This window comes from Impatiens glandulifera, chromosome 4, assembly GCF_907164915.1.
Source record: "Impatiens glandulifera chromosome 4, dImpGla2.1, whole genome shotgun sequence".
NCBI classification, from domain to species: Eukaryota; Viridiplantae; Streptophyta; class Magnoliopsida; order Ericales; family Balsaminaceae; genus Impatiens; species Impatiens glandulifera.
The window spans coordinates 9,652,415-9,667,628 of NC_061865.1; the positions used below are offsets into that span (position 1 = coordinate 9,652,415).

At 28.5% G+C, this 15,214-nt stretch overlaps 2 protein-coding genes across 2 annotated transcripts; both read right to left on the reverse strand.

The window, feature by feature from the left end:
* Positions 1-860: 860 nt before the first annotated feature.
* Positions 861-2,809, reverse strand: LOC124933532 (40S ribosomal protein S2-4-like). The gene is made up of 2 exons (XM_047473947.1): positions 2,064-2,809; positions 861-1,182 (listed from the first exon to the last, which is right to left on the reverse strand). The coding sequence occupies exons 1-2, from the start codon at positions 2,727-2,729 to the stop codon at positions 1,015-1,017; spliced, it is 834 nt and encodes a 277-aa protein (XP_047329903.1). The 5' UTR covers positions 2,730-2,809; the 3' UTR covers positions 861-1,014.
* Positions 2,810-3,923: 1,114 nt separating this feature from the next.
* Positions 3,924-14,998, reverse strand: LOC124934680 (cell division cycle 20.2, cofactor of APC complex-like). The gene is made up of 8 exons (XM_047475200.1): positions 14,984-14,998; positions 14,568-14,654; positions 12,415-12,501; positions 7,072-7,087; positions 5,482-5,558; positions 5,108-5,404; positions 4,162-5,013; positions 3,924-4,079 (listed from the first exon to the last, which is right to left on the reverse strand). Exons 1-8 carry the CDS (start codon positions 14,996-14,998, stop codon positions 3,927-3,929), a joined length of 1,584 nt encoding a protein of 527 aa, XP_047331156.1. The 3' UTR covers positions 3,924-3,926.
* Positions 14,999-15,214: the final 216 nt, after the last annotated feature.

The following is a 15,214-nucleotide window of genomic DNA, read 5'->3' on the forward strand; positions in this document are numbered from 1 at the left end:
GTTTTATTTTATCTTACGCATAAAAAACTAATAACCAAATAAAAAGTGAACTATTTTATATAAAAGAAGACCTATGGAAAAACTCTAACATCATCCCAAAAAAAAAGGCAATATAATCATAATCTTTCAACTTAGTGTGATAAAAAGAACTATAAAATATAATCACAGATTTTAAAATCGCTTTGAATCACAAGTTCACTTATCTTAAACCCGCCCATTTCAAATGAAACTTAGTAGGCTTTCACCGTCCCTTTAGCCTCAACTGCCCTCAATAGCCATCGAGCTATGACACCCATGACACCCATTTTTGGGTCACCAATTGTGCCAATTGTAAATGTGAGGTTATATGAAGTTGTTTGGAACAGTTTTTATGATTTGTGCTATAGCACTCAAGATTGCTAACTAGCTCGACGTCTGCCTTAGCCAAAGGGACGTATAAGTGTGTTGAATTGAGACATATTTTATGGGTTTAAGAGTCTCAATTATCCATCCGGGAAGGAGGGAGTATGGATTTTGATTTCTTCTTATGCATAAAAAGTTGAGAAGTTCTTGAAAATGTAAGGGCTATTCGAAGTCCCATTTTCACCAAGTTTCTACACAATTAGAAAAAATGCTTGGGCTTTATTGTTTTAGTATAATTTGGATCACAATAGGTTATTTTTAAAACAACCTTCTTGAATATATATTAAACTCTTTTGATTTGAGGGGTTATTTGAGTTTAGTTCAAATAATCTATTATCATAACTTTGTTTTGTGAATAAACAATTATTGTATACATTAATCACTCAATTAAGATATGCAAAAACTAATTAAATTTGTAACAATCCATGGATTTTACTAGAAATTAAAAGGTAGCAATGTAATTCAAAATTTCAGTGACATGTATTTAAAAGCAATATGATTCAACAAGTTTTCAAGACTAAATAAATGGAAATAAAAACCATAACCTTATTATCCAAAAAGAGGTACCAGATATGATAAAGAAACTTTTAATAATCCATAGATGGATATAGATCAAGCATCAACCCTTTCTGAAGATTCATCCACAAGCGTGATGAGTTTCCCTGTTGGCTTTGACAACAGATCGGTGTGTTCTTGAAACGGAGATCTCGAGAATCGTGTTTCCTTCCAGAATTCAGGGGTCAGGAAGCCATAAGTCTTAAGCAGACAATCAAATGTAGCCTGCACACACAAAAAAAACAATTTATCCAAAATATATTCAACTTTCTAATCCTAGTCTTGTTTGAATTGTTGATTGCAATAGTGGATTTCTCAAATAATCCACATCTCAAACATGACCAAAAAGCACAAAAATAAGATTAATCAATATAATTGGGCTAAATCTACATATCTATTTCATTCCGCACAAGCGTCTTGTAACTCTTCTAAGCATATCTATTGAAGGATAATTTACAACATATTGTTTTGGCTAAAATGAAAATTTGTATTTCATTCTTCTAAGACTTACTTATAGCTTTAACACACTAGATGGGTAGCTCAAGTAGAAAGAGTCTTCTCTTAAGAAACCAAATGTCTCATGTTCAATTCTCACTAAAAACGCCCTAAATTGAAGTAGAGACTTCAAAGCATATCTATTTGATACCTCAATGTTATAAACCACTTAGCCCAATCCACTTGCAACTCTTCTACGCATATCTATTGAAGCATGATTTACAACATTTTGTTTTGGCTAAAATGAAAATTTGTATTTCATTCTCCTTCGCATATCTAAATTGAAGTAGGGACCATGAATGTGAGATAGTACTAGCTTATACCTTTAACAATACATAACATATCAAAATCTACATAATTTGCATGAATTCTCACATCTAACCCACAAAGATGTATTCAATATATAACTAGTCCAATCCTACAAATGCCTTAATGTTTTGGGTTATTTTGAGTTGTATGAATTCTAACTTATAACCAATTTAACTCTAAACAATTTCAATGAATTCCTATATCTAATCCAAGTACATAAGACTCATCATACAAATATGGAAAGGCATCAACTTCATGTATGCTAAGAATATTGAAAAAAAAGACTAGGTTAAAGATTAAACCTTCACGAAATTTCCAAGGGTCTTGGTAGATCCACGTGAGGAAGTGAAAACATCTTCAATACCAGCAAACTGCAGCACCTTCTTTGGAACCCTAGCAGCAACAATACCCGCACCACGAGGAGCCGGAACCATTCGTACAGTGACGGAACCACATTTACCAGTAACCTTACATGGTACAGTATGAGGTTTCCCAATCTTATTACCCCAATAACCCCTTCTAACAGGAATGACAGATAACTTCGCAAGGATTATAGCACCACGAATTGCAGTTGCCACTTCTTTGCTACACTTTACACCAAGACCCACATGACCGTTGGTGTCTCCAACAACAACAAATGCCTTGAACCGAGTTCTCTGACCAGCTCGGGTTTGCTTCTGCACTGGCATGATTTTCATAACTTCATCCTTAAGAGAAGGACCAACCAAAGTATCGATGATCTGATGTTCCTTGATAGGAAGAGAATGAAGATAGATCTGTTCAAGGCTTCTGATTTTTCCTTCTTTTACCAATCGTCCAAGCTTAGTGACGGGAACCCATTTCTCTTCCTCATCACGACGAGGTCCACGACGTCTACCTCTTCCACGGTCACCGCCTCTTCCACCGCGACCAAATCCACGGCCAAAACCTCCTCGCTCTCCGCCTCTCTCGCCGCCTCTTTCCGCCATTGTTGCTTGTGGAAGAATCGGGATTACAGACTTAGCGATTAGGGTTTAGGAGAGCGAGAAAAGCCTGACGGCAGATTATAGAGGCAGGTTTATAAACGATGACAGGAAGATTATTAGGGTTTCAGTGGTTCAAATATACAAATTAACTTCTGAACTTGTATAAGATACTCGATTTGTCTTCTAAAGTTTTATATTTATGAAATTATTATATTTAATTATAAGAATAAAATATTAAAATATTTTATTTTATTAGATTGATATAATTTTTTTATTTTATAAAATTTAAATTTTAAATAAAAAATACTTGAAACTATTATTAAATTTATTAATATATATATATATATATATATATATATATATAATTAAAAAATTATAAAATATTATTTAATCTAAATCAATATCTATATTTAAAAATAATACATTTTAAGTAATACAAAACTTACTTAAACCTAGTTTGAAGTAGGTTTTCAAATATGGCCAATTTATAATAATTTAATTAATTAAATTCAAATAACCTTATTCATACAAACAAAATTGTAAAAAAATTATTATAATCCATCAAATAAGCATGAGTTTTGAAGATAGGTAAAAAAGATATTAATTATATATAATATATATATATATATATATATATATATGTATAATTAAAATATATTAGAAAAAAAATGTTTTTAAATAAACTAATATTTTTTTATTCCTAAACCCAAATCCAACTAAATTAGGTATTTCAAATAAAAATGGACTAGAATGACTATATTTCTTGTTACCTTAAACTTTTTTTTTTTATTAATTTCACTTCTTTTAAAATCAATTATGTCAATTTTCAAACTATACTCTAACTCAATATATTATAGTTTTTTTTTTTGTTTTCGTAAACCCTAATTTATATGAGAAAACTTACACAATTCAGAAAATAAAATAGAAAAAACAAAACAAAAAAATTATTATCATATATATATATATATATATATATATATATATATATATATATATATATATATATATATATATATATATATATATATTCCAAGTGTTATAACTTACCAATAATCTAGAAAACACAACTTACAAATAATCTAGAAGATTATTATTATATCCCAAAATACCATATTATATACAAAATTGTGTATTGTGTTATCTATTCTATCTAAACAAGAATACAAAACAATAACAATATGTACCAAGAATCACAAATCATCATCGAATTCGGTTCCATCTTGCAAAAGGTTCATTGTTAGCCTTTGATTTCTTTGCAACTTCAGCATCAGAAGAAGAAGGTGTCCCAAATGCCTTCCAAATTCTCAAAGTTTCATCTCCAGCTGCAGTCGCCACTGTATTTCCATCCGGGCTCTGTCAAATATCATCAAAAGAACCCGTCAATCAATCAATCAATCAATCATTTGTAATAGCAGCCATCAATGAAAAAACTTACTTGAGTCATGAAAAGAACTCTTGAAGTATGCCCATATAATTCAGCAACCTTCACCATCGAAGGATACTTCCACAAACTCAAATTATTCTGACTATACCCATGACAACTCAACAGCTCACGTTGGTTCTTATTCCAAACTAAGCCACACACTTGTGAACCAGTGTTATGCGAGTTCAATCGAGCCCCAGTTTGTGTATTCCATAGTTTTATACACCCATCTCCCCAGCCACCACCCGAAGCTAACAAGTTGCTCTGAAAAGGGCACCAAGCAAGTGCCTTCACTGCAGCATTGTGGTCTTCAAGCCGATGAAGCCATTGGGTAGGGGAATTGGAAGAAGCCGTGGATCTATCCCAAATGTGAATCAGATTATCATTTCCACCACTTGCCAATTGCTGCCCGGATGCAGACCACTTCAGCCCGCAAACTTCTTGTCTATGCCCTATGAATTCCTCCACTACATGTTGTCTTACTCTCACATCATTGTTAAAGATCTTTCCATCCATACAACCTGTGGTTAGAATGTGATTGTTCCAGTCTAGAGAACCAACTCGAGAGCTGTGTCCTCCTCTTAAGGTCCTTAACTGTCTGTTCGAAGCGGAATCCCAAAGCTGGACATGAGAATCATTCAACCCCAGAGCTATGTGCCTTCCATCAGGAGCCCACTTGACGCTGGTCACAGGGCCACAATCATCATCAACCGTGACTAGCTCCGATATTGATCCGTTTGTTGCATCCCACATATAGACTGTTGAACCGAGGGCTACGGCTAGAACATTGGTGCTTCCCCAGTCAAGTAAATTCAAATAAAAATCATCCACCATGTCCGGAGCATCAAGTGTTCTTTCAGATGTCTACACAATTCAATTCAAATCAAGCAAGCAATTAGAAACAATATCATCCTTCACACACACCCATCATTATAATCATCATCATCATTCATCATACCTGAGGAATGAGACGGCGAGGCTTTAAAGATTTTGAAATATTGTTAAGATTTGAAGAAGAAGAAGAAGAAGAAGAAGTAAAGTGGTCGGGAATGGGGTCAATGGGTATGTGAGGCTTGTTCTTGAAAGCTAGTATACGAGTTCTAGTATTCATGTTAAATGCCTCCGCCAATACCTTCCTGTATGCTTCTTTTTCTTTATCTGCATGAAGATTTACCTTACCTTTATAATTACCTGTCAACATAGAACGCGCATAATCGTAGTTGGTAGCCCTTCTATTTGGAATAAACCTATCCAACTGCAGAATGGATCGTAAATCAAAACGAATTTCATCTGGGTTTCTGATTTAAAGAACAAGGGTGTCAACAAACTTACGTTTTCTCGTTCATTTTTACGTTGAAGAAACCGATCATGAATAGGGAATCGCGAATTGAAATTCATTTCGAAAAAACCTGCAAAAGAAACAAACAAACAAGAAGAGAGAATGCAAGCAAAGCAGATAATAATCGATGATGTTAGATCTGTTAACGTATGATTCGAACAAACAAACAAACAAACGTGCAGAAAGAGATTTGAGAAGAACAAGAAGAACTAGACACAAAGAGTTTAATAGATGCCATATATATACGTTAATTTTCAACGGCTATATTAATTAATTAAATAATCACCATTGGGCTAGGCCTAATTCCCTTAGGAGTAAATTATAATGGTTTTATCAAATAAGGTAATTTTAAAATTTGAATTTTATAACAATTTTTTTTTTAAATTGTATTAATTTTAACATACATTTAATAAATGTTCCAGAAGAACCAAGATCTCTCTACCTTTTCTTTTTGGGAGAATGTTCCTTAAGCTGCTTAATTGAAAATTGAATAGTCACCTTTTAATTAAGAAGCATAAGTATACTTATGAAAAAGGTATGAATGCTAGCATTTTAGATTAAATTATTTTCATTTGAAATTATTTATTTATTTATTTCTGAAAGAATGAAACGGTTAAGAATGGATCAAAAGTCATCAAACCCTTCATTTTTGTCGAAAATAAAATAAATTATTATATTATATATATAATAATATTTAATTTTCAAAGTGTCCAGATTACTAGGTCGAAAATTGTGATTAATTTAAATATATATGTGAGAGTGAATGAATATTTGGGTCGGATTGTGGGTTGACCCACCCATAAACTTAAAATGATTAAAAATAAAATTAAAAATATTATAGTTATGTTTCGAACTTACACCATAACAAAAACAAGTACAATCTTTTAACCAACTAAGCTAATAAAACTTTATATTTTAAATTCAACACTAAATTTGATGAACGTGATATATTTTAACAATATAAGTTCGGTTGAAATTAGGTTAATTTCATTAATAAATGGAAATAAGAGTGTGAATAAATAAAATGTGAATTAGCGGTGAATTTAATCCAAATTATAACTAAATATTAATTATTTAATTAATATTTAAGACTAATTAGAAAATTAAACTTTAATGTTATGATATATATTCAACTTTAATTAGTCAATTAATTGGATAACGTACGTATGAACTTTTCAATTAGCTAGCATTGAATGTCTAACATTTTATTTCTGTAAACTAAAGTATAGACTGATGTTAATTAAATAATTAACAAATGAATGAGCAATATTTATTGTTAATAAACGTGGATGTTAATTAAACTAATTAACAAATTGAATGAGCAATATTTATTGCTAATAAACGTTTGTATGGTTTTATTTGAAGGTTTAATTCTCAAGAATATATACCCCTTTATTATTCATTTCACATCAATTCATCATTAAATTTCACTCTAAAATTCGAAAAGCCCTTTCTTATTTTGTGAGTATTCTTCGAATTCTTCGTTCGATATTTTCTGTTGAAACTCGGTGATAGTTCAGGTACCCTGGTCAAATTCGATGAGTAGTTATTTCAGTGCAGAATCACTACGGGATTTGTTGTACCTTGGGAGACAACCATCTGCAATAAGCTCCAGCACACACGGGAGCCGATTGAACTATTTTAAGGGAAATGTGCTAAGCACATGCTTCGAATCAACCATTTATTCGGTGATTGTTCTTCATATATTTTATTTATTTTATTTATTTGTAACATCATTTTATATATATTTATGTAATTTATTTCAAGATAGGATTTCTAACAAGTTCAACTTTTTAAATAACTAATATATATATATAAAATATTAAAATAAATTTTAAAATATTATCACATTTTCAGCGTAATTTTTTTTCTCGGTTTTTATATCATTACTCGTGCAAATGCATAGGCTACATGCTAGTTTAACTAATGAATATATATATTTTTAAAATGTTAATATAGGTTGAATCATCCATTTATTCTCTAGGAAACAAACCCTAACAACTTAACTATAATTTTATGTTATCATTAAAACAAAAATCATGACAAATTGAATCTTCTTCTTTGGTATTTTTGTGGGTACTAATTTTTTTTTTGAATTATTTCCATTACACTATTTATAATAATAGAAGAATCATCAAATCAGGTTTCATATTTGGAACCAATTGAATTTTTCGACATATTATTTCAAATCTCGTAATTTGCGGCTCCTAATTATATAAAATGATATTTTATTTTAACGATTTCAAACATCATTAAATTATTATCTACGTGACATTTATAAATAAATAAAATATCAATCTCACTAATTTAACTATCGAAGACTTTGTCTACCGAATTTTAAAAAATGAGTCGTTAAAATCCTAAATTCACTAAAATTCGGTAGTTAAATTTTTGGTATTTATTTATTTATAAAAGTTACGTAAATAATAAGTTATCTACGTTTGAAATCGTTAAGGCAAATAAGAAGCCCCAAATTGTATATGAAATCTCAATTTACACTGACTAGGAGCCAAAATTGACGATTTAACTCTATTTATTTTGTAACACAAAAGAGTAGGGATGACAACGGATACCCTACCAGTCGAGTAGTGTAGTGAAGTACATATCTCCAAACCTGATTTTCATTTAACTACCCAATCTCAATCCTGACCCCGAACCCAATGTGTATATCTATTTGTATCCTCATACCCGATTCGTCGGATACCTGATCCCCAATGGGTACCCCAATCACCCAATTAAATATTCATAAGATTTAAAATGTTGAAAAATAAAAAATATAACTCTAAAACTAATTATATAAATAAATAGAAACATTACTTACTCATAGGGGTGAGCAAACGGATAAACCCAACTCGTATTACCCAACCCATATTATTTACTAATATGGGTTGGGTAACCCAAATTATTTTTTTATTTTTTTATTTAACATGTATTTGACTCATTTAACACATTTTTATCCGTTTAACTCGGTTTTAACACGTTTAACACATTTGTAACATGTTTAACACATTTTTTTTTATGTTTTTGGCACATTTTGACATGTTTAACACATTTTTGACACATTTAATACGTTTCTCATGTTTTTGACACGTTTAATACATTTTTCACACGTTTAACACGTTTTTTTTATGTTTTTGACACGTTTAACACATTTTTTTATGTTTTGACACATTTAACACGTTTTGACACGTTGAACACGTTTTCATGTTTTTAGCATGTTTAACACGTTTAACACGTTTAACATGGTTTTGACACGTTTGACACGTTTTTCACGATTACGACACATTTAACACATTTTCATGTTTTTGGCACGTTTAACATGTTTTGACACGTTTAACATGTTTTTTCACGTTTTTGACACGTTTAACACGTTTTCACACGTTTTTCACTTTTTTAGCACATTTAACACATTTTGAAACGTTTAACACACTTTTGACATGTTTAATACGTTTTCCACGTTTTTCACATTTTTGGCACGTTTTGACACGTTTAATACGTTTTTCACACGTTTAACATGCAAAAATGTGAAAATATGTTAAACGTGCCAAAAACGTTAAAAACGTGTTAAACATGTTAAATTATCAAAAACGTGTTAAACGTGCCAAAAATGTGTTAAATGTGTCAAAAATGTGTTAATGTGTAAAAAACATGTTAAACATGTCAAAAATATGTTAAATGTGCAAAAACATGTTTAAATGTCAAAAACGTGTTAAAAGTGCCAAAAACGTAAAAAACGTGCCAAAAAAGTGAAAAACATGTTAAACGTACCAAAACGTGTTAAATAAATAAAAAATGTGTTAAACGTGTTCAACATGTAAAAAATGTGTTAAATGTGTCCAAAATGTGAAAACGTGTTAAATGTGTGAAAACGTGTAAACGTATGAAAAAATGTGTTAAACATGTCAAAAACGTGAAAAACGTGTTAAACATGCAAAAAAAATGAAAAACATGTTAAACATGTGAAAAACGTGTTAAGTGTGTGAAAAACGTGTTAAATGTGTGAAAAACGTGTTAAATGTGTTAAACATATCAAAAATATATTAAACGTGTGAAAATGTCAAAAACGTGTTAAACGTGCCAAAAATATGAAAACCGTGTAAAACTTGTCAAAAACGTGTTAAAAGTGTTAAACATGTCAAAAACATGTTAAACATGCCAAAAATGTGAAAAACATGTTAAAATTGTCAAAAATGTATTAAACATATTAAATCTGTCAAAAACGTGTTAGATGTGACAAAAAAGTGATAAATATGTTATTAGTATTAAAACGTGTTAAACATGTCAAAAACATATTAAACGTGCCAAAAATATGTTAAACGTGTGAAAAACGTGTTATGAGTGTGAAAACGTCTTAAACATGTTAAAACGTGTTAATGTGCCAAAAACGTGTTAAACGTGTAAAAAATGTGTTAAACATGTCAAAACGTGTTCGACTTGAAGTTGGAATATGATTAATTTACATTGGATTAGTAATAAAGAATTAAATTAAATTTATATAATTTGGGTAACCTTAACCTAATTCAAATTAAACCCAACCTAAATTAACTTACCTAAATTAATATTTTAGGTTTGGATTAGGGTGGAGATTGGGTAAACTCAAATTATGCCCACCCGTTACTTATTCCTACTTAGGTTGTTGAAGTGGTCAACATTGTTGTTATTAGAATGGAAGAAGAAATGAATAGTCATAAAGTTCTAAAATATTTTGGTTAAGTGAAATGTGGGTAAGTATATTAAATGATAATTAAGAATTTAAAAGTTACATCATTAATAAAAGCAAAATATATATATATATATATATATATATATATATATATATATATATATATATATTTTTTTTTTTAATATTAATAAAACCAGGTATCGATTTTAGGTTTGATTTGACACACTTCCTGACCCAAATCGGATTGGATAACTTTCTATAATTTTCATCCCGTCCCGATCCGACTATCAGGTACGTACGGATATGGATATCGTGTATATAGGTACATTTATCATCCTATAAAAGTGTTCTCCTAAATAAATGTTTGTATAATATAAATAATTAAATTTGTTATGAGAAAATGAATATAAATAAATTCATATAAAATATAAAAAATAATTTTAATATTATGAATTAATAAGTTTTTATTAGTATTTAAAAAAATAAAAATGAGTTAATAAAATAAAATAGGGATTTATTAGTAGTGGTGGATAAACCTTCTCCTTCTTCAAAGAGGGGAAGAAGATGGAGGCTTTGAAGAAGGTATGAAGATCATCACATGACATTTATAGATAATTAACTTAAGAAGGTTGAAGAAAGATTATCAAACATTAGTAATATATATATTCAGAAACTTATGAAAAATTATTTACTTAAACCTCTACCGAGCTCTTCTTACATGTAGATGTTTGCACAATATTCATTAAACCAATTTATAATTTCGCCTACTCTTAAATGTCATGTGCAGGGCTGGTAGCAATTCCATAGACAAGAGCAAAGTCTAATCATTCTTAAGTTAACTAGCATGATTTTCGTGCGATGCAAACATACAAATTTATAAAAAAAATTAAAATTTTTATATTAAAATAATTGAATCACACTATATAATATATTAACGGTTTTCATATTGTGTATATATTTTTTCACATTTCTAATTTTATTAATATTTTATGAATTATCTAATCTCAAACTTATTATAATTTTTTTTATAGAAACTTTTTTAAATAAAACTAAACTAAAATAATACAAATATGGTCATTTATTTAAATATTTAGTTTTTTCCGTTCTATTAATTTAATTTAAAAAAAAAATAACGTGAATTATCACATTATCTTAAATTGGCGAAAATAATATTTGAGGAAAATATGTTTGTATTTTTTTCTCTTGTGTACATAATTGTTTCAGCTTCTATTATATTCTCTCAAAAATTTCGAAAACAAATTATTATACATTAAAAGTCAAAATATTAATTAAAATATATGTGAAATATCTATTAAAAAATAATATTGAATCATCTTTTTTATGTCAACCCCATAAAACTCTTGTTTCAAAACTATATATATATATATATATATATATATATATATATATATATATATATATATATATATATATATATATATATATATATATATATATATATATATATATATATAAATATATTTATACTTAAATATTATTATATATATAATTTTATTTTAGTTAAACAATAACATTAATTATTAATTTTATTAAAAAAATAATTCAATTTTATAATATTTTGTATAAAAATATATATATTTACAATAATATTATAAATTAAATTAATAAATATTTATCAATTATTTAAAACATATCAAAATATAGAGTTAAATATATTTTGTATTATTTATATATATATATATATATAATCTATTTATTATATTTTTGTATTATATATATATATATAATAATTAAAATATTAATATTATTCATTAAAATACAATTTTATTTATAGTTTTATTAAAAAATATCTTATTAGGTTTTGTTATAAAAAAATTAATAATAAAAAAAATCCAAATCCTTGGAGACAGAGAATTATCGGTTCCTCTTAATTTCAAACATCGTCTTCTTTTTCTTCCCATTTTCTTCAAATCAATATTGAATATTTTCCTCTAGGTCTCTCTTACGTCGTCATCACCCTCCTTCGTCGCGTAGTCGTTGCCCACCTCCTCTTCTCGTACTACTTATACCTAAGGAGAAATGAGAGTCAATTTAAGAAAGACCTAGACCTAAGGAGAAAGGAGAGACGAATTTGATGAGAAATTCATATAAAATGTATAAAAATAAAAAATAATTATTTTCTTTTCTAAATCTACGGAGACAGAGAATACCCGTCTTCCTCTTGATTTCGAATCTTCGTCTTCATTCGTTTCCCATTTTTTTTTAAATCAAGATCGAATATTTTACTCTATGTCTCTCTTACGTCATCGTTGCCCTCCTCCGTTGCATCATCGTCGGCCTTCTCCGTCACGTCGACGTCACCCTCCTCCTCTTCTCGTGCTACATATACCTAAACAGAAAGGAGGTAGAGAATCATCGACTTCCTTTTAATTTCGAATCCTCGTATTCATTCGCTTCCCGTTTTTTCTTCAAATCAAGATCGAATATTTTCCTCTGGTCTTTCTTCCGTTGTCGACACTCACCTCATATTCTCGTGTTAACTATACCTAAGAAGAAATGAAAGTTGATTGAAGAAAGACATAGACCTAAGGAGAAAATAGAGAAAATTGTACAGCGAGAATTTGATGAGAAATTCATATAAAATGTGTAAAAATTTGGTAGATATCACCTTAAATTTTTAGTTTTAAACATCATTGTATATATTATCTCCGTTTACGTAGAGACTCACACATGTCATCTTATCCTTACATTTGGTCTTCCCATCAATCATAAATTCACATACTCACACATGTTATATTATCCTTACTTTTGGCCTTCCCCATCAATCACAAATTCACCCACTCATACCCACTACGTAGGGACTGACATATCCCACTCATACCCACATGCACAATCATTTATAAATTCGCATAAATTAAGACTCGAACTCTGGTCTCTAATATAAAATGTGAACACTTTAACCATTAGACCACTTGTGTTTTTTGAATTTAATTTAAAATTTTATGTATGTATAATTATTTAATCTTTGTTAATTAATAATAGATAAAATATATAATGAATAAAAGAAAATTAATTAATTAATTATATAAATAATAAATATGTGAACACTTTAATTATTAAACCATTTGTATTGTTTGAATTGGATTTAAAATTTTATGTATGTATAAATATTTAATCCTTGTTAATTAATAATAAATAAAATATATAATGAATAAAAGAAAATTAATTAATTAATTATATAAATAATAAATATGCATAGAAGATAATAGGAAGAAAAAAAAATATTTATATAAAATTAATGATAAAATATATTATATATAGATTTTAGGAGGGAGAAACGTTTAATATTAATTTTTAAATAAATTAAAATATTTATAATTTTTATTTTATTAAAAAATTATAAAAATGATGTCTAAAAAAATATGAAATATATATATAAATGAGGAAAAAGAAAATAAAAAATAAATTAATTATTAGTGTAATAAAACGGAAATTAATTAGGAAAGATATATTATGAACATGAGAGAGAAATGAATATAAAAGTAAAATTTATAATTTTATTTTAAGTTTAATAAATCATTTAAATGTTATTATATAATATATATATATATATATATTATTATTATTATTATTATGTATATTATATATATATATAGTATTAAATATAAGTTTATATAAAATTAATAATAAAAATAATATATATAATTAGGAAAGAAAAATTAGTAAAATAAAATAAAATTTAATTAGAAAAGGTAAATTAATAATTATGGTATGAGAGATAAATTAGTAATTATTAATAGGTAATTATGACAAGAGAAAGAAACAGTTATAAAACATAATAAGCCTATATGAGATGTGAGATATGGTGAGAACGTGAATATCACCCTACATTTTATTTCTTAAGCATCATTAGATATATATAGAATATAAAATAATTAAAATATTAATATTATTCATTAAAATACAATTTTATTTATAGTTTTATTACAAAATATCTTATTAGGTTTTGTTATAAAAAAAATTAATAATAAAAAAAAATCCAAATCCTTGGAGACAGAATTATCTGGTTCCTCTTAATTTTAAATCATCGTATTCTTTTTCTTCCCATTTTTCTTCAAATCAATATCGAATATTTTCCTCTAGGTCTCGCTTACGTCGTCATCACCCTCCTTCGTCGCGTAGTCGTTGCCCACCTCCTTTTCTCGTGCTACTTATACCTAAGAATAAATGAGAGTCAATTTAAGAAAGACCTAGACCTAAGGAGAAAGGAGAGACGAATTTGATGAGAAATTCATATAAAATGTATAAAAATAAAAAAAATAATTATTTTCTTTTCTAAATCTACGGAGACAGAGAATACTCGTCTTCCTCTTGATTTCGAATCTTCGTCTTCATTCGCTTCCCATTTTTTTTTTAAAAATCAAGATCGAATATTTTACTCTATGTCTCTCTTACGTCATCGTTGCCCTCCTCCGTTGCATCATCGTCGGCCTTCTCCGTCACGTCGACGTCACCCTCCTCCTCTTCTCGTGCTACATATACCTAAACAGAAAGGAGGTAGAGAATCATCGACTTCCTTTTAATTTCGAATCCTCGTATTCATTCGCTTCTCGTTTTTTCTTCAAATCAAGATCGAATATTTTCCTCTGGTCTTTCTTCCGTTGTCGACACCCACCTCCTATTCTCGTGTTAACTATACCTAAGAAGAAATGAGACTTGATTGAAGAAAGACATAAACCTAAGGAGAAAATAGAGAAAATTGTACAACGAGAATTTGATGAGAAATTCATATAAAATGTGTAAAAATTTGGTAGATATCACCTTAAATTTTTAGTTTTAAACATCATTGAGACTCACACATGCCATCTCACCTTTGGTCTTCCCATCAATCATAAATTCACATACGCATTTACGTAGGGACTCACACATGCCATCTTATCCTTACTTTTGGCCCATCAATCACAAATTTACATACGCATTTACGTAGGGACTCACACATGCCATCCACATCGACCACAAATTCACCCATTCATATTCACTATGTAGGGACTCACACATGTTATATTATCCTTACTTTTGGCCTTCCCCATCAATCACAAATT